General features: G+C 41.9%; 1 protein-coding gene across 11 annotated transcripts in view; it reads left to right on the top strand.

Moving 5' to 3' along the window:
• Nucleotides 1-25,130, top strand: part of LDB2 (LIM domain binding 2) — a 307,652-nt gene extending 282,522 nt beyond the window's left edge. For 4 of the 11 annotated variants that reach the window (XM_061584220.1, XM_061584215.1, XM_061584225.1 and 1 more), the window contains 3 exons: nt 10,499-10,622; nt 17,178-17,329; nt 22,741-25,130. In XM_061584220.1, the coding sequence (XP_061440204.1) occupies nt 10,499-10,622; nt 17,178-17,329; nt 22,741-22,971 (507 nt within the window). In that variant the 3' untranslated portion in view covers nt 22,972-25,130. Of the gene's footprint in view, nt 1-10,498; nt 10,623-17,177; nt 17,330-19,463; nt 20,888-22,740 lie in introns of those variants that run through there. The other 7 variants (XM_061584221.1, XM_061584216.1, XM_061584222.1 and 4 more) reach the window with 5 other exon arrangements.
• Nucleotides 25,131-26,241: the final 1,111 nt, after the last annotated feature.

Below are 26,241 nucleotides of genomic sequence, written 5' to 3'. Positions count from 1 at the left end.
GTGAAGGGGATCCCACCACCTCCCTAGGTAGTCAGTTCCATTGCCGAACTGCCCTTACTGTCAAGAAGTTCCTTCTAATGTCCAATCTGAATCTACGCTCCTGCAACTTAAAACCATTAGACCTAGTCCTACCCTCTGGGGCAGCAGAGAACAAATCTTTACCCTCCTCTATGTGACAGCCCTTCAGGTACTTAAAGAGTGCAATCATGTCACCCCTCAGCCTTCTCTTCACCAGACTGAACATGCCAAGTTCCTTCAACCTTCCCTCATGGGAGAAGGACATGCCAGGTAAGGGGAACTCGACCCAGACAATTAGTGGCTGTGCCCTGTTCCGGTCCTTCTCACATCCACAGGGTTGCTGGATGTCCTCTCAGCCAGCTCTCGGATCTCCAAGTGCTGCTTTTAAATGCCAGATCGGTACATAATAAAACCTCCCTTGTCCATGATTTAATTGTGGAGGAGGGGGCCAGTCTGGCATGTATAACCGAGACTTGGGTGGGTGAGCAGGGTGGAGTTACTCTCTCCCAGCTCTGCCCACCTGGGTATATGGTTCAGCACTATGGTAGATCCGAGGGTCGGGGAGGTGGGGTTGCTGTAGTCTGTAGGAGTTCTTTCTCTCTCGTCAAGCACCCTGTCAATGTGACTACTGGTCTGGAGTGTCTCCACCTTGTCTTGGGCCATAGGGACAGACTGGGAATTTTGTTGGTGTACCGCCCACCCTGCTGCCCAACAGCTTCCCTAACTGAGCTGACAGAACTGGTCTCGGAGGCATTGTTGAGATCCCCTAGACTATTGGTACTGGGGGATGTCAATATCCACGCTGAGGCTGCTTTATCAGGGCCGGCTCAGGACTTCATGGCCTCCATGACAACCATGGGGCTGTCCCAATTTGTCACAGGCCCAACACATGTGTCGGGACATACTCTAGATCTAATTTTTGCCACTGGACATGGGGAAGGTGATCTGGAGTTGGGGAATTTTTCATCTATTCCTTTGTCATGGACAGATCACCGCTTGTTGAAGTTTAGACTCACAGCGGCCTTTCCCCTCTGCAAGGGTGGGGGACCCATTAAGTTGGTCCACCCCCGGAGACTGATGGATCCTGCAGGTTTTCCAAAGGCTCTGGGGATTTTTCCGGCTGAGAAGACTGGCGCTCCTGTCGAGGCCCTGGTCGAACTGTGGAACACGGAAATGACCCGGGCCATTGACACGATCGCTCCTGCACGCCCCCTCCTATGCAGAGCTCATACAGCTCCATGGTATACCCCGGAGCTGAGAGTGATGAAACAAGAGAGGAGGCGGCTTGAGTGCAGATGGAGACGAACTCCTGACGGATGCAGTCTTGCACTGGTGAGGGCCTTCACTAAGTGGTACTCAGAAGTGGTGAGAGCAGCAAAGAAGCGATATTTTGCGGCTACTATCAAGTCATCTCTCTGCCATCCGGCAGAGCTTTTTAAGGTTGTCCGAGGGCTATTACATTCTGGTCCTCGGGACATTATAGAGTCATCGGAAGCTCTCTGCAGTGAGTTTGCTAGGCACTTCCAGGACAAGATCTTATGCATCCGCCAGGACTTAGACTCCAATATTACAGCAGTTGAACCTAATGAGGCATCCAGAATACAGTCTTGTCCTCATTTATTGGATGAGTTCCAATTGGTGCAGCTTGAGGAAGTTGACAAGGTGCTTGGACTGGTGCGTGCGACCACTTCTGCTCTGGATCCTTGCCCCTCTTGGCTGGTAAAATCTAGCAGGGATGGAACAGCCGGCTGGGCCAGGGAAGTGATAAATGCCTCCTTACAAGAGGGAGTGGTCCCCAGCTGCCTGAAAGAGGCGGCTGTTAGACCACTTCTAAAGAAGTCTTCCTTGGATCCAGAAAACCTAAATAACTATAGGCCAGTAGCGAATGTTCCTTTCCTGGGCAAGGTCGGAGGATGACGACAAGATCTATGGCCTTCTCAGTGGTGGCCCCCGAACTATGGAACAGTCTGTCTGACGAGGTGCGCCTGGCGCCAACATTGCTTTCTTTTCGGCGCCAGGTTAAAACGTACCTCTTTTACCAGGCATTTTAATATATTTTAGTATATTTATAACACTCTGGTATACTAAATTAATTGTGTAATATGTTTTTAGCTTTGAGAATTGCTATTATGTGTGCGGTAATTATTATGTGATTTTATCTTATTGTATTTTTATATTTATGTTGTTCACCGCCCAGAGAGCCGTTGGCTGTGGGCGGTATAGAAACTGAATAAAATAAATAAATAAATAAATAAATAAATAAAATAATAATAAATAAATAAATAAATAAATAAATAAGACTTGTTCTCCATACCGGCTATCATCCTCATCGCCCTCTTCTGAACCCGCTCTAACTTGTCTGTATCTTTCTTAAAATGAGGCGCCCAGAACTGAACGCAGTATTCCAGATGAGGCCTGACTAATGCAGAATATAGTGGGACTATTACTTCCCTCAACCTGGAAACTATAGCTCTGTTTATGCAGCCCAAAACTGCGTTTGCCTTTTTTGCCGCAGCATCACACTGCTGGGTCATGTTCAACTTGCAATCCACTACAATTCCAAGGTCCTTCTCACACGCACTACTGCTAAGCCGGGTATTTCTCATCCTGTACCCGTGCATTTTGTTTTTGTGGCCTAAATGCAGAATCCTGCATTTGTCTTTATTGAATTTCATTTTATTAATTTCAGCCCAATTTTCTAGTCTATCCAGGTCCCTTTGGATTTTATTCCTGTCTTCCATTGTGTTAGCTATCCCTCCCAGTTTCGTATCATCTGCAAACTTCATAAGGCTTCCCTCCACCCCGTCATCTAAGTCATTGATAAAAATGTTGAAGAGTATCGGCCCCAGGACAGAACCCTGTGGCTCTCCACTCGAAACCTCCTTCCAGTCCAAAGCAGAGTCACCAACGAGCACTCTTTGAGTACGGTTTTCCAACCAGTTGTGAATCCACCCGACGGTATTTCCATCTAGTCCGCATTTGACCAGTTTGCGAATCAAAAGGTCATGGGGGACTTTGTCAAACGCTTTGCTGAAATCTAGATAGATGACATCTACAACATTTCCACCATCTACTAAGCTAGTGACCCGATCAAAAAAAGAGATGAGATTAGTTTGACAGGATTTTTTCTTGACAAACCCATGCTGGCTCCTACTAATCACAGCATTGTCATCTAGATAGTTGCCAATGGACTCTTTTATTATCTGTTCTAATATCTTTCCCGGTATTGAAGTCAGACTGACCGGCCTGTAATTCCCCGGATCTTCTTTTTTACCCTTTTTAAAGAGCGGGACGACGTTTGCCCGTCTCCAATCCTCCAGCACCTCTCCCGTTCTCCAGGATTTCTCAAAGATGATGGCAAGAGGTTCCGAGAGTACATCCGCAAGTTCCTTCAATACTCTGGGATGCAGTTCATCAGGCCCTGGAGATTTGAACTCATTTAGGTTAACTAGGTATTTCCTGACTACCTCCTTATCAATCTTGAACTGCAATCCCGACCCCTTACTGAGATTGCTACCGATGCAAGGTTGCACACTGTTCCCTTTTTGGCAGTCCAATATCCAGCTTTTCCGTCAGGGTTACAGGAGGCATCCTAAAGCCATGGTGCAGAGAGCCAGTCTCTCTGCCTGCCTCCAGTTCCCAGCCATTGTCTGACTCAACTCAACACACACTAAAACATAAACTAAAACATAAATATAAACCTCTCCTAGCTGCCGGGGGGGGGAGGCTCTCCTGAAGAGTTTCAATGACAAAAGGATCTTTCTGGCCCATTCACCAGTTGCTGGGCACCTCATAGACCCATTAACAAACCTGTCCAGCAGAGCAAGTTTCTTACCCCAAGGAACAGGATTCCAAATCAGAGGCTGGAAGGGGACTCATAGAAATTATCAATTTCAACCCCCAAACTTATAACAATACCCCCTTTCCTGAAAAAGGTCTGTCCCAGACCTGCAAACAAACAACAGAATAACAGCTTTTCCTACAAAGAAATGACAAGTACAGGTTAGTAAGACATTGAAATATACATCATTAAAAGCATAGTCATATTACAGTCCCAGTACTGGAGCTCCTTTGTCCTGCCTTGTGGCATTACAGCACAGCAGCCCTCAACCACACGCACATGTTTCCTTGCTCCCCCAAACAGTTGTACACACACCCACAATCCAACAGTCACAGAATAGTAAATCTTAAACATTAAAACCTTGTTGCAAAAACCTATCAGCATAATCCCTAAAAAAATCATTAAACAGTTCATATCCCCACAAGCATGCAAAAAGCACAAATCAACAGCATTCCAAATGGCAATACTAAAAACAATCAGAAGAATTCCTACATCAAATCAGTACACAGTCCCATAAGCACAACCCCTACCCCCAAACCATGCAGTTGCCCACATGGCCCTTTGTCTTGGGACTTCATGGAGTTCCCAGTCCAAGCTGATCTCTGCTGTTGTCTGCAGGGTCTTGGGACTCCTCTCCAGGAACAGATTTGTTTCCTCATCAGCACATGGCAGACTGTAGCCATTTTCCTCCCACTCTCTGCTCTGGGAAAAGTCTTTAAGCCAGTCCACTTCGTCTCCTGCCCCAAACTCCAAATCAAAGTCCTGCCACAAGTCTTTGTCCGGGGACATCTTCTTCAGGACTAGCTGGCCTAGCCCACCCAAGTTGACAGAAAGAAATCTTCTCTGTTCTCCCTCACAATCTCCAGTATAAATCATGGGCCCAAACAGAGGCAGGTAACCCTCCCAATGTCTCTTGCCCTCCAAACTCACAGGGCGCTGGGTGCCTCTCACTGCTGGAATTTGCCCAGGGACTGCACTCATCATAGGAGCTGCATCCCACCCTATAAGACCATTATGGGGCACCCAATGGGCAAAGTCACTTGGGGATTTTATCTCACCCATTTCTCCAGGTGCTGGGAGCTCTTCTTGCACTTGCACTCCCATCTCAGGCTTCTCGTCCTGCACTTTTTCTTGCACAGCCGTATCCCTAGGCGCTGGGAGATCCTCTCGCACACACGCCTCCAACTTTTCCTCCTGCACTTTCTCTTCTACAGCTGGCACACACGGGGTGAAGAATTCCATCAACAGCTGCTTTTCTCCAGCCTGTAGTTCAGCTTTCTCTAAGGCCTTTTCTTCCTCCTGCATTGCCTCTTTAACAGCAGGCACACATGGAGCGAAGAAATCTATCAGCAGCATCTCTTCTCCAGTCTCTACTCCACTTTCTTCTGAGGGATCTTCCTCCTCATTTTCCAGCCTGTTGTCCTTCAAATCTTGGGGCTTCACTTCCAGCTTTCTGGTGTCTTCCCCCCTGGCAGGCTCCTGGACAATCAAACCTTCTTCCTTTTTTGCTACTGACTGCAACTCCTTACAGTCCAAGCCCTCCAGCTGTCCTTCCACTTTCTGGATCTCTTTAGCCACCGCAGTCTGGGTGCTCTGCAGCTGGACTCCTGGGTCACTCTCGACACCTTATAGCGGCTGATCAGGCAGGGCTCTCACCTCCTCACATGGGGTCTCCTTTTCCCCTCCAAAGGTGTTTCCCAATGTCTCCCACATTTGTTGCCAGTGCTCCTGGCGCTCTCATCACCTTTGCTGCTGGTCCTCCTGGCGCTCTTTTTGCCTTTGCTGCGGAACATCAATCTTAGCTGTTCCAGGAGGATTTCTGTTTCTCCCTCCATTTTAACTCAGGCACACCTTGCTCCCAATGCTTCTTCTAGGAAACTCAATCCCACTCCTAACACCACTGTTGCACGCCACCCCAATCTCCAAGCGGTGAGATTTCCAGGGGTTCCTGCGCTCATCCTGGGTTTGGTTTCCTTGGGAAGAAGGTCAGTGGAGACTGTGGTGTCTTTATGAAATATGGTTTGTTTATTTACACACATTCCAACCTGAGCTTAGGATGGAGGGGTTCAAGGCATCAGCAGTCCAATATCCAGCTTTTCCATCAGTGTTACAGGAGGCATCCTAAAGCCATGGTGCAGAGAGCCAGTCTCCAGTTCCCAGCCTTTCTCCAACACAACTCAAAACACAAGCCTCTCCTTGGCCCCAGCAGGGGGGGCTGTCCTGAAGAGTTTCAATGACAAAAGGATTTCTCTGGCCCATTCACCAGTTGCTGGGCACCTGATAGACCCATTAACAAACCTGGCCACTCTATTAGCTTAACAAAGAAACTCATCTGACCAGCAGAGTGAGTTTCTTACCCCAAGGCACAGGATTCCAAATTAGAGGTTGGAAGGGGACTCATAGAAATTATCCATTTCAACCCCGAAACTCACAAGAATAACATAGGAGTGACTGAAGATGAGTAAAATAAGAATTAAAATAACCAATGGAGAATGTCAACATTAGTTGTGTACTCCAAAAACTAATCTTATACAAGAACCCAACTGATTATTGAAAACTAGCAAACAGAAAATATTGTGAGTTTGGTCCAGGTATTGATTATAACTCTGCAGAGTTGATTGTTTTTATTTATGTTGGCAAAATATGTCTTCATATATATCTATAAAGAACAGGTAATGCATTGTGAAGAAGATCTGGGTAATTTTACCAATGTGAGGACAACCTTCTTTGCTGAGTTTTGCTCATGTGTGATATGTTCACGAAGCATAAATGTAGCATTTAAAAAAAATGTTTAGAGACAAGTAGAGCAATCTTGACATCTGCCGAAGGGGAGGTTAGGATGGGGTGGAAGTGCAGCTCTGCTGGTGAGTAGCAGCTCCGCCAGCTGGATGGGCATATATTACATCTATAGCATCACTGTAAAAAAACAAAGTTTCTTTCCCTTTGTCTGATTGGTTTGAGAGCATTTGGGACATTGAAACTGTTAGTTAGCCTTTTGTATACAAGCAAGAGTAAAGTTGAGCTGTGAGGATGAATTAATAAGAAAATTGATTTTATTTTTAATATTCTGGAATGATAGTTTTTAGGATGATTTATGACCATTTTGTTGGTTTGTTTACTATGATTGGATTTCAAAGTTAATATTAATATTGATATTGCTTGATATTTTTACTATATAAATCTTAGATAAGTCAAAGGAGAACAGAGCTCCTATATTTTTAAGAAGAGGACTTTGCTTACCCTGTATAAAGTGCCTCCTCTGCACAGCCATTAGCCCTAAGAAACCTGAGAGCGAGTTTCTTCACACAAACAAAAACAACAAAGAGCCTTCTGGCATCTTAATACATCTATTATAGCATAAGCGTTTGTGGACCAGAGCCCACTTCATCAGATGCATGAAGTGTTATCCTCAATGGGCAGATGCAAGGGAAGGAATTTAAAACGGCTCAACATGGCAGCTCAAAGACAAATTAGTTCACGAGATAGATGGCATTTTTAAAAACCTTAAAATGATTAAATCTTTTCCAGAAGTTCAACCCATAATTTTTAAAAAGCATCTAGAACTGTGAAGGTGACGTATTCGTTGGAACCAGGCAAGAGTAGATTTACAGAGCAGTCCACACCTAAGGCCAGGATGGTGTGGAGCAGTGGATTCATTGCCAAAGTCAAAGCCTTGCTGGTCAGGGCGGAAGGTGTGGGGATGGCGATTTCCTTTTCTCTTTTTTTGGGGGGGGGTCTGTTTCTTTTGTTGTTGTTCCAGCTCTAAGCCTCTTTTCAGGGCTTTCCACTGACTACCACTCATGGGAGAGCCATCAGCAATAGCTTCCTGTGTGACACTTGGGGCTTCCACCACAGCAAACCCCCATCAGTACCACTTCTCTCCTCTGGTGGAGACTGGCAGAGAAGCAACTATGTCCCTATACCTCCAAAGCTACCATTTGCCCTGGTACACATATGCAATGCAAAGGGTGCCCATTTTTTAAAAAAAGAGGTACTATATGTGCAATAACACATTTCTCATCTCATCTAGTTTGGGCCTAAGCAAGTGGGGGAATTTCAAGTTTGTTGTGAATTGTAAAATAAGATTGAGCTCTAGCATTGACCAAGTGTACCTTGCAAATGTAGCCAGTTTTAAATTGGTTCAACTCTCCCAGATGTCTAAATCCTGGGAAATGCAGTATTGATAAAGTTCCCTAGTCTACCTCACATCTCCTTTCTCTCCAAGGAGAAAACTGTTTTGTGTTTTAGTTAGTTTGTTTGAAGCATTTCTACCAGGGCTGGCCTAAGCTATTTTGGTACTTGAGGCAAACAGCAAGATGGCCTCCTCATTCCATATACAGAAGCCAACTGGCCTGGCAGTTGAATCAACCCTTTATCCTCCACCAGATCTGAGGGCAGCAGGCTAGGTCAGGAAGCAGAGGGGGGGATGTCAGGGGGGTTCATAAGGAATGGTAGAGGGCCCTGCAGTGCTGCTCCCATACATTCCAGAATCTGCCGCCTGAGCTATCTGCCTCAATCTGCCTAATGGTAGGACTGGCTGTTATTTCTACCTATCTTTCTATCTTTGGTTCTCAAGTAGCTTTCAAAAAATCATAAAAAACACAATTTATATAAAAATATAAAACTACAAATCAAAACAGAAAAATCAGCAGCAAATGATAGGCAGCATCTCTCAAGCAAATGCTCTAAAGAAGACTGTGTCTTGCCATCTGAAGAACAACAGTGAACTACCAAATGCAATTCTCTGGGCAGGCCATTCCAGATACAGAGTGCCTCAACTCAGACGGTCTAGTCTCTAGTCACCACGTACCTTATCTCAGAAAGTTTAGGCGCACTCAGACCTTATTGAATGGGCAGTTTTGTATGGGAGAAGACTGTCTTTCAGATCACAAGCCATTTAGGACTTAAGTTTAAACACATGCAGCATAGATTGTACCACCACTTCAGGTTTGTTAGGTAACAAAAAAGAAAAGTAGATTTCTATATATTTCAGAATGATCCTCCATGGTTGCACTGTTATGCTGGAATCTTTATGAGTTAAAAATCTGAGGCAAAGAAGGAATGGCTGGAAAGATTATATGGAAATCGTAGCCTTCGTCACTCCTGTGAGCCCACTAGTTCCTTGTATGTGTGAGTCCTGAGTAAGCCAGCAACTTCTAGGCTCACTGCAACTTCAGGTGTGCCCGCCCCTCCCACATCCATCATTTTAGAGTGGGTTATCTGAAAAGAGCAGCCAATGGAGAAGCAGCTGCTCTGTGTAGTCGCTATGTGTGATTGAGACTGCACAGTTACACAAATAAAGGGGCAATTGTGTTGAAGCCAAATGATTTCATAGAGGCTTGATTGAGAATATTTTAAGTAACAAGGAGAATGAAGACTGAGAAGAAAACTGTGAGAAACTTGGGTACATCCAGTTTTAGTACAAGTAATAGGTAAAACTAGATGGACAGGGTAGAGAAGTGAAGGCAAAACTTTTCAGATGAAGAAGGGAGAGAGGTGGGCAGGTAGTGAAGTAGCTGATGTATCAAGAGAGGACTTTTTAAAGGTAAAAGTAGAGGATTTTTTTAGTATTCTCAAAGCAAAGGGGAACATGACCATAAGAGAAATGGAAGGAATGACAAATGGGAAGGTGTTGACAAGGAGTACTATAGGGATGAGTTCATAGGAGCAAGTCATAGAAATAGGGATGGAAAAAGGAAGAATCTTTCAGGGTCAGAGAAGGGAGTGTATGGGAAAATGAATGGAGAGATTACAGAGGAGCAAGACAAAAGGGGGCAGAGTGAGGAGCGCAAGATGGGAATATAAGTGTTCAGAAAGCATAGATTGCAAAAAGAAATTGGCACACAAGTCTGTGTATTACTGAAGATAAGATAAAAATTTTAGGGAGAAAGACGTGTCAGCCTTGATTGAGATACTAAAATGTTTTATTCTAAATGTTTTGTTTCATTCTTTATATACCTGTACAACAAATTAACATAGATTAAAGGTAGTTTGTTGGTCTATAATAAAAGATACTACAAAATCTACAGTTGGGCAAAAACTTTATTAGGACCAACCAAATGTCACAAACTAGTGAACAAACTTTTGAGTTCCTAAGAAATCTTCATCAGGCAAGATGTTACACAAAGTAGGAAGGGGGAGGGGGGAGGGAAAATAAAAAGCAAAAAAGGCTAGATGTTATAGCCATACGGTCAGTTTTAAGACTCAGTTCCAAGATGGAGACTGTAGACTGAATAAGTCTCTACTAAGTGTTAAATTTGTCAGCTTACACACTGAGAATTCTGGGACAAAGAAGCAATGACTCCTCCCCAATTTTGAAAGCACACAGGCTAGCTGTTTCCCAATCTCATCTGCTCAAAATAAAATCCACACCATTGGATGAAATCTGGTTGTAATGCTCATCTCATCTTTGAGGCAAATATTATGTGCCCCTGCAATCCATATTTCTGAGCCCAGAAAAGGGTGGTTCAATAACATCACTATTTAAAATGCATATCACAAAATTCTCTGTTTGTTTAGCAGAAAGAGTAGAAGCCAGAGACTAGGGCAATAAACTGAGTTCCAATTCAGAATAGAAGAGTGCTTTTCAAGAAATGCTGTTCACTTTAAATTTACTTTCCTGCATTCTTTCTTTTGCAGTTGTGTGTAATATTGGAGCCAATGCAAGAACTGATGTCAAGGCATAAAACTTATAATTTAAGTCCTCGCGATTGCCTGAAAACATGCTTGTTTCAAAAATGGCAGCGGATGGTGGCACCTCCAGGTATGGTGGCCCTTATGATTTGCTCTCTGAAATTTGATTAAAGTTGTTGAAAGAGAGAGAATTTAAAAGCTTAAAAAATTATTGAAACCCACGTAAAAAGGGAGTAATATTAGAAAACAGAGAAAACACACTACAGATATTGCCTCTGGTAAAGTACTGAGAGAATTTGAAGACTGTAGAGATTGGCCCTTCCATCTGCAGGAGACAGGGCTGGTGTGCAGTTTGATTCCTCTCCCGGAGAGGCAGTTCCAAACTTCCCAGACCAGGTCTGTCTCTTCCCAGAGTAACAGGGCCTATGTTGAGTTATACTGAGTCCAACACATTAGTGCTTGGAAGTTGTTTTGTTTTGTTTATTCTTCTCTGCTTCTCACCCCACCCTTAGTCAGACTGGGCCAGGGGAGTATAACACCTATGATGTTCCAGGACAAGGTTTAGTTGTGGTGGTGGCAGGAGCTCAACAACAGTGGGATTGTTTCTTGCTCTTATGGTTTCACTTTAGCTTTTGCCATTTGCCTTTGGGCTGGACAACATAACAGGTCACTTCTGTCTTTTCATGCCTAATCCACCAGAGTGAACAGAGTTCAAAAGGATTACTGGCAGGAACAGCCTTTATTTCCATCCATTTCCATTGGGTAGGGTGCAGAGACAACAGAGGAGTCCCAGAGACCAGCTGGCCAGGAAGGGGCAGTGGCTTCCTCATCATCAGCTGGAGGTGCTCTCAAGAGTCACTCTCCCAGCTCCCAACTTGTCTGAGCTTATGCCCTGAACGATTTTTTTTTTTTTGCAAGGGTTCAAGTTCTGGTGATTCAGGAAGTCCCAAGAGCTTCCAGAATGTCTAAAGCCAGTGAAGGGAGAGATTCTGGATTCAGCAGCAGGTCTCCTCCTTGCAGGAAACGTTGCAAGGGAAAAAGTGCAAGAAAGGTAGCCATTCTAGGGAGAGGTCATCTCATAAGTATCAGACTTAGGCGGTGTGAGCAGCTGTTCCTCTTGTCTCACTATCGTACACACAGGACTCCCTAAAGAGCTGCCTCTAGCTGTTTTGGCTCCTTGCTTCTTCTAATGGGGTGTGGTATAGGAGCCTTGGTCCTTCCCATTCAGTCTCTCCTGCCAAATCCCAAGAGTTGCAGGCTTCCCATAAAGAGGGGGGGGAAATGTCAGGCAATGGTGGGGAATAAACTTCTCAACCCATAGACAGATTGTTTACATCTCAGTTGTTTCCTAGGCTTCTGGGTGAATCTTACAGTTGAGTACAGAAATTAAGGAAGGAGAGAGTCCACCCTAAGATCGTTAAGGCAATCTTTCCTCAGGTCCCAAGCAAACAGTCAACAGTCCCTTTCCCATAAATCTTTGATAGAGTTCTGTCCCCAGAATGATCAGCTCTAGCCAAATCCAAGTCTACCCATTGCTTGGTCAACAAGCACTATATGTTGCCAGATGCAGTCAAGACTTGGTTTAAGGTGCCAGTCATAGATGCCCCATGGTGGCACTATTAGCAGAAGCTATTCTCCCAATGGAAAGTGATGGAGGATCAGACTGTACAAGATCTCCTTGTTGGCAGTGCTCATGGCAGATTCATCCCTGCATGCCATCCGATATAATTAATGCTAGACCTATGGCAACTAATATTGTACCCGCATACAGTATTTGGCTATGCCATTGGGAGATGGATCTAGGATCTGAATCATGCTTGGCTGGAACTGCCTTCCTGGATAATAAGCATTTTGGACAGTTCTTCAAACATGTTTTGGTAGAAATGAAGCCACGTGGACCCTATGTCCCCAGACCTTTCAGGAAAGGACATGGCACTTTGGGATATTAGTAGCAGATTTGTTTGCTAAACCAGTTCAAGAACAAAGTACAAAGGATTATTTCAAGGTTCCAGTGCCAGGCACAAAAGGTGTCAACCCTGTGGAGACAGAGCAGCTTGAGGAGTTGTATGTGTTTCCACAGCTCAAAATGACACCCAGGGTTCTCAGGCAAGGAGAAGCAGATACTATCTTGATAGCTCCAGGTTGACCCAGGAAGCTGTAGTTTCCAGGTCTCATTAGGCTCTCAATTACGAACCTATGAACCTCCCAGGGACCTGTCTTCCATACACACCTTCACATTTCCAGCTGACTGTATGGCTGTTGAGAGGCTCTGGCTAAAACAGTTTCAATGTAGTTTGGGCAATCTTGTTGATGTCTAGAAAAGAATCCATCAACAAGGGGTATGAGTGTATATGGAATGCTGCTGCACAAAAAGGGGCATACAGAATATTTCTGCCATTTTAGAGTTCCTGCAAGGAGGTTTGAACAACATGTTTGGTATAAGTGCCTTGAAGAGAAAGATGACAGACCTTAAATCTGTTTTAAGTAGGAGGAGTATGGAGCTATATCTAGTCATTCTTATGTTCATATGTTTCTTGATGTGGGGGCTCTCCCAGTATCCGCTGACAATGCATCAGTTCCCTAATTAGAACCCACATTGGGTTCTGAATACACCAGTGGGGGTCACATTCAAGCCGGTTGCTAGAGTTCTACTCAGGGAATTAAAGATACTGTTCCTGGTAGCAGTTTTGTCAACTAGGTGGGTCTAAAAGTTGGGAGCTTTATCTTCAGACTCAGAACTTTGTGTTCCACAGAGACAAAGTGGTTCTAAGGTATGACCTGACATTCATCCTGAAGGTTAATTTGGTGTTTCATAAGTTCTCAGGAAGTAGTGTTTCCCTATGTGATTTTTTTTTTGTGCAGAGCATACACAGGAAAGTGTATGGCATATGGTGGATGTTTGGGCTCTTCAGTTTCATTCGGATAGGAAAGCACTTGCCAGGTAGTCAGAAAGTCTTTTTGTTTCCTTCTAGGGCATTTCCAAATTGACTTTAGCTAGATGGTTGATACAGTATATATTGGAGACCTACAAGTCTTGGGCAAGTTTTTGCATGATAGAGTGATGGCCCATTCAGTCAGAGGAGCCTCTATGGCTTTGTGGGGGAGTTATCTCTTTGAGGAAATCTGCATGGCAGTGATATGGACTTCTGTTCATACTTTGACGCATCACTGTAAGATAAATGGCATGACATCATTTGATGCTGTGTTTGGTAGGAGAGTGCTTGAAAAGTGGTTTAACTATAATGTGTTTAAAAACCTAGAGCCTGCCCTATAAGTTGTGGCTTTAAGAACATAAGAAGAGGTTGCTGAAGCAGGCCAGTGGGCCATCTAGTCTAGCAACCTGTGACCAACCAGATGCCTATGGGAAACCCTCAAGCAGGACCTGTGTGCAACCATCCTGTGGTTTCCACATACTGCCTCTGACCATAGAGAGCCATCATGGCTAGTAGCCATTGATAGCCTTATCTCCAATAATTTGTCTAATCCTCTTTTAAAGTTGTCCAAGTTGGTGGCCATCACTGTCTCCTGTGGGAGTGAATTTCATAGTTTAACTGTGTGCTCCAGGAAGAATTTCATTCTTTCTCTGCCCTAAATCTTCCAATATTTAGCTTATTGGATGTCCATAGTTCTAGTGTTATGAGAGAAGGAGAAAACCTTTTCTCTGTCCACATTACCTATGCCATGCATAATTTTATGCACTTTTATATACTTTTTCTATATCCCAACGAATATAGAAATATTCAGATGCCTTCCTTACTGTACCAGAGAAAACAGGAATTTTCTTACCATAAATATCCTATTCTGGAGAGAGCAAGGAGAACATTTGGCCCTCCTCTGACATATGTAGGTGATTCAGCTGATTCTTTTGGTCTCCCCAAATATTATATGTTTTTTGTTTCTCTCACCTCTGTGCCATTCTTTTCATTACCAACCTAGTTGTTTGGGTTGTGAGGTAGTTTAAAGTACCTATTTTATGGCTCATTCCAGTTTGGTCCCAGAGTTTGGGCCTGTCTCTCCTGCAGATGAATCAAACTGAAAGGTGGGAGAGGCAATTTTTGAATGCCTTCCTTACTGTACCCAGAACAGAATATTTACGGTAAGAAAAGTTATGCATTTTTTTTCAAAACAGTGTTCCTTGGAATGCTGGGGTTCCTAGTAAAGTTATCCTCAATAAGAAGATCAGTAATGATAGACAAGGTTCCCTACATATGGCAATGTTCCCTACAAGACCCTTCAAGATTTATTTGCTGTAAACTGCCCAGAGAGCTTCAGCTATGGGGCGGTATATAAATGTAATTAATTAATTAATTAATTAATAAGATTCCCCTGAAGTGCAGCATATGTTCTAGGGTTCATTATAAGTTTGTGCATCCTAGAACACATCATCAACTCCTCTGAAGTTTACAGGGTTTCTGAGATGTCCATAGCAAATAGTTGACGTAGACAGGTTTCACTGAAGGTTAAAATCTGAAAACCACTTCCTTAGATAGAATTCTGATAAGGAATAGAGGAGAAATTGACACCTAAAGGTGAACTTACCTAATTCCTGAAAGAATACACAAAATGAAACAAAGCCATCCTTTGAAATTCATACTTCTCTGAATTTTGAAATGCAGTTCCCCAGCCAAGTAATATGTACAAAATGCATGTACTAGGGTAAAGTGGACACAAAAATGCATATAAATAACATTAAAAATGCATTATATTGCAGGAAATTGCATTGCAAAAAAGTGTATAATAGGCAAAATGGCATACAAAAATGTATATATTGGGAGAAATTCACACTAAGATAGTGATGAATTTTCATGAGGACTGTCATGCCCCCTCACCTTGCTCACACACATTCCACTTATACACACCAAATATAGCAATGCTGTGTTAGGTATACTTTCCTATGTTTCCTCAGCCCTGTTACTATAATGGCTTAAGTATCTAGGCAAGCCTCAAAATCCCCTGTGACACTTTGTCTCTTTAAAGCTCACAGCTCTGAGTTGAGCCCCAGCAACCTGATCCTGCATCTCTCCTTCAGGTCCTTGCTGCCACTACAGATAGCTGTATCTGATTCCCCCTTAGTGTAGCCGATGAGGCATGTGTGCGTGTGAGAACCAAACAATATTTATTAAAATACAGAGGTATTCAGAAAGAGCAAGTTCACTTTGTGTTCATAAGCGTATGGTTTTAATACATTTCTCTTGGTCTTTCACTTAAGTTACTGGATGTTCTTTAAGCTCTTAAAATCCTACCTGTCCTACACACACTAAAATATTCCTACACTATCTCCACCCTTTCACCATCTAATTCCAAAATAATAAACCAATGTTGAACCTACACTATCTCCTCATCAATCTCCATACAATCCAACTGCTAAACTGTCACACACTCGCATATAAACCTTTCACTCTCAGTCACTCAGCCAGTCACCATCCAGCACTCCATCATTCTACTCACTCATTCCCCACTCCCAAGATTCATCACTTACCTTAAACATTCTGATATAACCTCTTACCAGATATATTATAATAATAGGCAACAAACATTTACATATATGCATGGAACATCACAAGGACCTTTAAAAAAAAAAAACCTGATGTGGAAATGTGGGGAACTGAACTTAAGACTGCAATTGAACTGAGAGAAAATGGAATCAACAGATTTGCCCATCCATAGTTCTCATAGCATGCAAGATAAAGAATAAAAATAAATGTCTGGAGAATCCATTTCCATTGGTTATACATAACTTTTCCAGTGATGATCCAATGAGAAAATTCTGGTCATTTGGCTACTTCCATAGAAGTTATATGGCAAAGTTGCCTGCTGTTGACCCCTTTGAGTTTGAATATCTTCAGATATTTGAGGGACTGTCAGATACATGATGGACAGAATTGGCTTTTGGTGGCTCCAGATGGTAGGACCTAAATCAGTGGGTTCAAGAAAAAAGTATTTAAAGTAAACATTAGGAACTTCCTGACAGCACAAGCTGTTTGGCAATGAAATAGACTGCCTGGGAAAGTGGTGGATTCTCCTTCATTGGAGGTTTTCAAGCAGAGGCTGCATGGCTACTTTTCAGAGATGCTGTAGCAATAGTGGATTTCCTGCATTGGAAGGGGATTGGGCTAGATGACCTTGGATGTCCATTTCAACTCTATGATTCAATGACTCAACATACCTTTCAAACTTTAGTAGGATTTACCACCACTCAGCTATCTTCTTGATTACAACCTGCCTCCTTTCTCCCATACAAATCAATGTCTCTCTTTGACTTCTGCAAGGAAAAGTCAATTGATTCTAATTGGCAAGACTGCCATGGAGGCTAAACTTCCTCCCTTACAACGACACTGGGTAGTTCAGTTTCCAATGAGAATGACTGCATGCAGGGAAGAACACAATATGTCAAGGAAATTTATCTCCTCAGCCTATTGTAATGATGAACATTTTGTTATTAAATAACTAGAGTGGCTGTAATATTATTTGGGGTTGAGATCTATGGATAGTTAGAATTGTGTACACAGCAAGTTTTTTTCTATCTCTTTATTTAAATTTGCTTTCAGTTCCAGGTGAATGTTCCAAATGTTTAGTGATTTCATTCAGCACATTAAGCCCATGGGAAAAAACAATTGTTTGTTGTTCTCCTTATTTCCCTGCACACGAGAGCTCACTTGTTTTCTTTCCTGTATGTCTACTATAGCAGAGCCTACAAGACAGCCGACAACCAAACGGAGGAAAAGGAAAAATTCAACCAGCAGCACTTCCAACAGCAGTGCCGGGAACAATGCAAACAGCACTAACAGCAAGAAAAAAGTAGCAGCTGCAAACCTGAGTCTTTCAAGTCAGGTACCTGTAAGTCTCACCTTCCTGTTAGGCCTCTGTATAAGACGATGACGATGATGTATAAAATATACATCTATACAATATATGCATATAGGCCAAGACCCAAGCCACAATGAAGTGGTTTCTGAAGACATACTGGGACTTTTTGGTCTCTCTCTATCTCCTCACAGCAGGCTCTTGAAAAGCTACCCGTGAGAGTCAGGAGACCCTCCAGTACAACAACCATTGTGAGAGGCGGTTTTATTCGGCACCCCTCTGTTTTTTGGTGAGATATGCCCAGGTATTGCCCGAATACTTTTAAATAATCTTGAAAAGCCCACTTAAGAACAAGTGTTCTTAGACCTTGTTCTCCTTTCACTTAGTTAGCCATCCCCTGTGACAAACTCTTAGGAGAAAAGCCAAAACACTACAAAACTTTAGGAAATAAGCTGATCATAAAAGAAAGTGACTTCCCAGCCCCCATCTAGGAGCTTCATGAAATGAAGCTTAAGAATACATTCTTTCGACACAACCTTAGTCTCTCTAAAATAGATTATTTTAACTCCTATGATGAATATGTTGTGGGAACTCTTAGATCATGTTCATATCACAGTTGTGATCAACTCCATGAAAGATGTTGCTGTTTATGAAAAAGCTACTAGCAAGCTTTTTAGAATTATACTGGAGCTTAAAACGAAGGGGATTCTGACTTATTGCCCATTGTCTGGTTGCATTGGTTTGTCCTTCATTTGTTCCTCGATGTCCTGGTGTGAGTACTTTCGCATTTCCCATTGCTGGTCTGAGCAAGGAGAAGAACCTGCCTGCTGGCCAGGTAACCAGGATCAAGGGCTGCGGAGCTAATAAAATACAGAACCAGTCTGACAGTGGTCTCACCCAGGACTCGTCAGCTATGCTCCAGACTCATCCTGCTCCAGCAGGTCACCTGTTCTGAAATCAAAAGTTGGCAGCTCTCTTTCCCATATATATGCTGTTTCTGCTCTGTGGATTATGAGTTGCTCTTTGAATCAATTCATTAAAAACAAAACAGCACTGAACTTGCTTGGATCAGGACAATGAGTTCATCATCAATACTCAAATAGTAATTATAGAAATAGGACAGAATGGAAACATAATAGTAATGAAGAATCCATTCACCTTACAAGGATGTTGTGTTGAAGCCCTCTGTACACATAAAGCATCATATGTTCTATTCTTTATAACTAAACAAACTGCAGTGAGATGGTTTCAACAGTGAAAAGAAAAAATCTCTACTGGTGTGTGGATGGAGAGAGCTCAGGCAGGTACAGCTGCCTTCAGCCATAGCAGAACAAACACAACCTTCAAGCCATATGTTGTGGCCTGAAAGGTGCTTGACAGCCCCCTTTCCTGTTTTGGCAGTCCAAAGAGGCAGCAAAATCCTGGTGGGTTGTCTTACATAGCAATGGGCTGCTTTCTGTTTAGTGAAAGACAAGTGATGTAGGCCTGCTTTATGTATTCCAGTTTTTGCAGCCATAGACCCAACTGTTCATATACTGAATATTGCTATTTGTAACCATGAAATGAGCGAATGCAGCTTCCATAACTAGCCCTTAGCTATGTGTGTCCCCATGCAAAAGAAAACCCTTGGGTTTAATTCTTGGATTCTGCTTCTCACTCTATGAGCAGGAGCTAGGATCACTCCAGAGCTGCAGCCTCAACCCTGGGAGGGATGGAGCCTTGTGTCATTCGACAACAGTGACCCCTACTGGCCAATTTAAGGAGAAGCATTGAGGGGCTCTAAAAGGAGTCACTTCCAGTCCTCCTCAGAGGTTGGTGGCTATTGCACGGGAACGAGTGAGTCAAGATGAATTGGTGTTTCAGTGGGGGTATCTTTACCATTCCTTTCTAAGGAGCAGAGGGTCTCACTGTGGAGCAGAATCAATAGAGCTAATACAAAGAAATGGATTAAGCCCCACTGAAATCAACTGGAAAGTTAGCAACATTTATGTTATGCCCAATTAATTTCAGCAGGGCTTCAAACAACTGTTTTCTCTGGATCAAGACCGACTTGTTTTTATTTAAAACATTGATTTTAAAACATGATTTAAGGAATCATTGATTGGAATATAGAGTAAACATAGGGCATTTGCACCTTGTTGCTAAAGCTTTGCCATCTTTGTATTAGCAGGTCAGATGCCAGGATGCAAAACAAAACTATGGTATAGCTCCAAGGTGGACAATATATCCTAACTATGATGGACAGCAATGCAAGTAACCAGCTGTTACTGATTGTAGAGATCATTATAATAAGGGAGAGCAATACATCGGGAACAGCAAAATCCCCACCAAAGTGTTAAGAGTAATCTTTCTGACAAATCACTTGAGGATTTGTTGACACATTGTGACGTAATTTGTATTGTTGATTTTGTGGTACTTTACCATTTAAAATATCCCTCAAAATGTTTTTGACTGTGGCTTTCAAGCAGTGTTCCCCAGAAGAACAGTTATGGTAGACAGGTTTCCCTGAAAGAGCTTCCCCATCCATCTTGCCCTGCAGTGAACAACCACAGGAGTGTTGGTGTGACCTCTCTGGTACATGCACTGTTGCTTGCAAAGGGTGATGCTGAGCAGTAGCGTAGTGGCAAATTCAGAAGTGTAGGGTCCCTTTGTGATAGTCACAGCTATCACCACCCCTTTTTTGTTGCTGGGTTGAGAATGAGATTCTTGTTAATGCCTTCTCCCACAAAAACAGACATCTCTGGCAGCCAATAAGCATCAAATGGGAGAGTGTTAGCAACTGAGAAGATTCATTTCAGTGGCTGACTCACCTCCTTTCACTCTGATTAGCTCAAAATAGCAGGAAAGGACAAGGAAGCATGTTAGAAGACTCTTCTCAGTGGCTAACTCACTCCCCTTTCATACTGATTGGCTCATAGGATGCTGGAGACATAGTGACCCCACTGGAACCCTGCTTCCAAAAAGGTAAGGGGTCTAAGACCCCCTGAGACCCTGGACGACTACAGCCCTGATACTGAGGCCCAACAAGACTGACAGTGCTGAACATGAATTGTGTATGCTTTAGAACCTCCCAGGCAGACCAGTAAATGTGGAAAGGGTTTCCTGGAGTTCCAAAGTTTGAAAATCACAGCATTAATGTATCAATGTGGATAAATAAGTCTATGTTTTATCTCACAAAGTTCTTGAATTTTACCACAGGCATTCTCAACCATACGAAAACAGATCTGCTACAGACAGATCACGTGATCCCTTAACATGTAGTTTAGTCTGGTTTTAACTGAGTTTAATGCAACAAATCATGTGTTTTAAAATATTTCCTCATCAATCAGTCCTTCTCATTATATGGTTTAGTTTTCTCGCTTCCCTCTGATTCCCCACCCCCCGAAAAAAATATTCTCATTTTTGTTTTTTAAAAACTATTTAAGAACCATTATGGTTGAAAATACATGTATAAATATTATAATTAAGCATATGTGCCCTGAATTCTAGAAGCAAGCCATCTTGTAACAGTTTCCATAGAAAAGAAAAGCCGTTAAAGCAATTCAAAAGTGTACCTATGTGATGCTGTTTTGGTCCTTTTTCTTTTTCTCTGTTAAAACTTCCTACATACTGTTACAATCTGTTAGAGAATGGTGGTAATACTCGTTTTCATTAACCACACCACCTGTTTAATTAGTTGTTTGGAATTTTGTTGTTAAAAATTGTTTTGTAAGTTTTTTAATGAATATTTTATTTGAACACACTTTACAACATACAATAGAGAATATCCAGTGCTTTCTGTGTCTGTCCCAAGGAACTTGCAGTCCAAATGTCCACAAAGGGATGGACAAAGGGGGGGGGAGGGAAAGAGGGACATAGATAATAAGAGGTGACTAGGTCCAAGTGAAGTTAAACCTTCTTAAGACTTGTTTTCATTTGGAAATATAGGTGGAGTTTGAGGAAAAGAGGCGACACTTCAAAAATGTACTGAGAGGGAGTTCAGGGCATAAAGGGCAACAAGGGGAATAGGTAGGGTTATTTTCCAGACCAGGAGGTTCTGGGGCAGTGGAGGCTGACAGTTGGAGGAAGGTCACCTTGTATTGCATTTATAGTTGCATAAATAGAAATGAATCCTTTTCACTATTCAGACCTTTGTAGGGCTTCTTAAAATGTGTGTGTACAAATCTGAACATCAGCATGGGCTGTTTTCCTAGAATGCATCACAAGAAGCCCTGCCAGGGACACATGTCAAAAGTCGTGTCCCACAGATAGATTCTTTCCACTAAATGCTGTGGTTAGAGGATCTCCTTTAAGCTCTCTGGTTTCATGTCTGGCACTCTCTCTTTGTACTCCATGCTGGCTCAGGATCAGCAGCAACCAGTGACGTGTAGTGGTACTTGTGGTGCCGTGCATGTCTTCCTGAAAGGATTCTTTGCATTCACAGCTGCAATGGGACAAAACCTTTTCTTCTTGCCCTCTTTTGCTTTTGACAACCACTAGCTTCATCAGTATGGTTATAATTAGCATTCTGTCTTCCTTTTATGATACCAGCTGGACAGATTGGTCCTCTTATCACACAGATTGGCAACAGCATTGCCCACACACAGAGAGGTGACAAGCACCACGAAATAACAGATGGTGAATTCAGGGCTTGTTGGCAATCAGCAGGGTTTTTTGCTAATTACTGAATTAGTGATGCAAATGGTCAAATCAGTGTGAACATTGTTTTTATTTTTTAAAAAAACTCTACCTAAATTAATTAGCATAATTAAGTGGTAGGATGTCAAGTGTGTTAGTTAGGGATAAGAGGTGCTGAGTTCTGTATTCCAGTGGCTGGGGCGTTAAAGGTAGCATTTGTGAACTTTGTTTTAACTGCTATAGTCCATGGCTGGAGAGATAAAGTATGATATAAAGAACCGAGGGCATAATGCATTTAGAAGTTCTCCTGCACAAGCCCCCTTGAAATGAATGGGAGGACATGCAAGGACATGGCAGCTCTTCATTTCAAGGGGGTTTATGTGGGAAAACTTACAAATGTAGTGTACCTTTAATTTGAATGTTATCAGTTGTATAAGTGTTGACACATCACTCTGTGTTGCTTGAAAACAACAAAGGCTGAAATTTTAATAATTTGTTGAATCTGAAAAGGGTCACTAAAATCATTTTAAGCAACACTTTTTAATGCACATTTTATTCCACCTGCAACCTTCATTGGCTGTATTTTGAATTTGAGAATAACCAAAAAAGTTGAATCCTATGGGTTTCTACATATTTAAGAGGGACACTCAGTCCTGCTTTTCAGCATGGCTATTATGAAGGGTGCAATGATATATTAATAGGGCTTGCATGGAAGAAGCATTCTGGGGTATTTCTCATATGAAATGGGTCTCTTATAGACCAAGAACTATGTTAAGTGGGGGTTCTCAGGTTTTCCATATATAACAAATGTTGGGTTCTTTTCACAGGATGTGATGGTAGTTGGGGAACCAACTCTAATGGGTGGAGAATTTGGTGATGAAGATGAACGACTCATCACCAGGCTAGAGAACACACAGTATGATGCAGCAAATGGCATGGACGATGATGAAGACTTCAACAATTCGCCTGCGCTGGGAAATAACAGCCCCTGGAACAGTAAACCCCCTGCAAACCAGGAGACCAAGTCTGAAAACCCAACACCACAGGCTTCCCAATAGGTTATCTGAAGCTATGTCCACAGTCGCTCATAACAGCAGGTTTCAATTACTATCTCACAGCATTTTTTACAACAAAAACAACTCCCAATTTTCCACAGATATAGAATCTATTTCTAGATGTACAGCTATCCTTTTTTTTTAAGTTAGAAAGTAATTTATAAGCTTTCAGATAGTTATCTGGGAAGCTCTTGCACATGACATGATACTGGCACGGACCTCAGTGAAAAGAACTGAATATGTAAGTGGCACCTCATGAAAAATTCTAAATACTAACATTCCAGTGGAGTTTTTCCCCCTACTATGACCCCCTGTATCCTTTAAAGGCCATATCTTATAGAAGACCATCAGTGCTCAGGATCTATTGACCATTTTTTAAACATGGTGAATTAAATACATCCTCTTTTCAATTTGCTTCTGAGACTTTTTGTTCTCAGATATTACTTTAAAAAACCAGACCTTTCAAAAACATCTTTTAATTTCTCTCCCTGCAGTGTCTTTCCCAGGTTAGCCATTTTAAAGGGAGAAAACAAGTTAGGAGAGAATTTCATTATGAAAAAATGCTCTACCCTAAAAGGTTTTTGTATTAAAAACTTTTGTTGGGAAGCTGTAAAAATATCTATGTGAACAATGTACAAATATAAATTTTATGAACTATCAGATATTACAAATCCAATCACTCACACATTGCTTGTTACAAAGTACAATTCTTATAATTAAAAACGTTTTAAAACAGAGGCCAGCAATATTGGGTCATGAATCAAAGTCCTGCTTAGATCAAACCCACTAAAATCCATGAACCTGTTAGTAATGTCTATTCACTTCAGTGGGTCTACTCTGAGGAGGACTAGCATTGAATATCATCCATTGACTCTTTATTGTGGTTCTGATCCAAAGAAAACTAAAATCACACTAATAAGCTGTTTGATAGAAGGAGAAATTGAATCCACCTCCTAGTGCCCTTCCCAAGAAGATGATTGGTAAGATTTTAGATTTCTTCATTATTATCATTATTATTTACTAAATTTATATCCCACCTTTCATCCCAGAAGGAGCCCAGGGTGGCAAACAAACAACAAAATACTAAAAACATCTATAAAAGATCATAAAAGCAAAGCATCTTTAAAGAAAACATTTTTTAAAAAACTCTTTTACAAAATCTTAAAAACGCTTCCAACACAGTTACCGACTGGGATAAGGCCTCTACTGAAAGGCTTGTTGAAAGAGGAAAGTCTTCAGCAGGCACTGAAAAGACAACAGAGACAGTGCCTTTCAAATATTTAAGGGGAAAGAATTACAAAGGGAAGGTGCCACAACACCTAAGGCCTGATTCCTACATTGTATGGAATGGACCTCCTGATAAGATGGTAGCTGCAGGAGACCCTTGCCTGTAGGGCACCGAGATCAACTGGGTATATAAGAGTTAAGATGATTGTTCAGGTAAAGGGCTACATGCATCAAAATCGGGCTGCTGGATTGGAAAGGATAGAAAGTTAGGGATATTAGTTTTGCTCTTACCTGGATTGGGTCTTGTGCTTCTTTAGTTGCCCCTGAAGAAGGAGTTCTGCTAAAAACCTGTTGGGTTACGGCATTCCTTCTTAATTAATTGTTTCTGGGCACAAATTGAAGTTCCCTCCAACCTTGTTTCTTCCAGTCATTGGTGCTGCCCTCCATTTTTTCTTCCAGCCATTTGAAGACCCCACTGCTTTGCATTTACATTGTAACTGATTCCAAAAGCACTGAGACAACTAAAAATGCCTTTTTCTTTCATCATTTTTTCTGTGGAGAAAGGCACCCGTTCCCTATGAGAGTTTATGCTTTGTAATATTGCTGTGGAACTGAATTTTGAAAGCCATGTAATCCATTAATTTTGTGAGCAGTTTAAGCAAAGACTAATCTTTTGTGTTTTTATTGTATCTTAAGTTCATTTGGGGTTTTTTATGTGATATTTCTTGTATAATACTTTTGTAAAGCCCTCCAAACTAATTTTTGATTCCAGCATATTTATGTGAAACTTTATAAAATAAACTAATTTTTTCGTTTGCATATTACTATGCTCAAATTCATCATGTAAAAAAAAAATACAGCAAGTCAGTGTGTTATATATAATACAAGTGTATTTTATGTATGCTTTGCTAATATGTCTGCCAATAAACTGTGTTAACAGGGGCTTTGTATGTTTCCTTATCAACATATTTTACCAAGATGCAGTATTTGAGCCACATGTTTTCATTTTTGTATAACAAATGTTTCTTTTAATGTCTTTTATGAACTTTATGAACATACAGAGGAGAAACAATCATTAATGTGAATTTATAACAGAATCAGAGAGTATATCTGAAGTTATTTAAAGCATGATCAGTTCTAAAGTGCTGAGGGCTCCTTAGAGACTATATGCATTGCAACCCTCTCCTCATTCTTCCTTGCAGAGAGGTCCTGCTGTCCAGCCAATTACTGTAATCTGTCCAGGCATTCCTCTCATACTTCACCTGCATGCATCTGGTGTCCCGTTATTTTAGAGGCCCCTGGCATGAAGGGCCACTTGTGCTCCTGCTTAGATTGGTCCAGCATGGGAGGGAATCTTCCACAACAGTGGATTTTGTTCTTTCTTGAATATATTGTCAAAATGAATATATTTTAACTCTGCAAATCATCCCTCCAGTGGTCCTGGCCACACTTGCATTCTGGTGTTACTTGTGTAAAAAGCATCCCTGTGTCAGGGCTTCTACAATTTCTATCAATGACCGCATGTTCACTCCTCATGTGCAGGTAATAGAAAAGTGAATGAATGAATTTATTTCGGTCATGGACCAGCCAACATAGTATGAACACAATACACAAATTACAGAATATACGATTTACAAAAAAAACCATTAGGAGGCATAAAATGTATAAAATTAGGAATACTAAAATATATAAAAGGAACCAATAATTAAAATAATTGATTCATATCTAAAATCTTCTGTCTGCAGGTGGTGGCCGCTGCGCAAAATTTAGCTACCCTGAGTGTCACCATTGGGCTAGTGTCTGCTAACAAAAGATGGAGGTAGTCAGCTTCAGACTTTACAGAAAGCTCGTGTAAGATAGGAGTAATAAGAACGTGCCGGAGGTCTCAGTAAAAAGGACAGTTCAAAAGAACATGTCCAATGGTCTCCACCTCCCGTGCTTCGCATGGACAAACTCGATCTTGATAGGGCACTCTATTATACCTACCGTCGAGCAGGGCAGATGGCAAAACATTGAATCTGGCCAGAGTAAAAGCTTTTCTATATT

The sequence above is a fragment of the Rhineura floridana genome, chromosome 9 (assembly GCF_030035675.1).
Source record: "Rhineura floridana isolate rRhiFlo1 chromosome 9, rRhiFlo1.hap2, whole genome shotgun sequence".
Taxonomy (NCBI): domain Eukaryota; kingdom Metazoa; phylum Chordata; class Lepidosauria; order Squamata; family Rhineuridae; genus Rhineura; species Rhineura floridana.
This window is presented reverse-complemented; position numbering and strand designations above follow the sequence as displayed.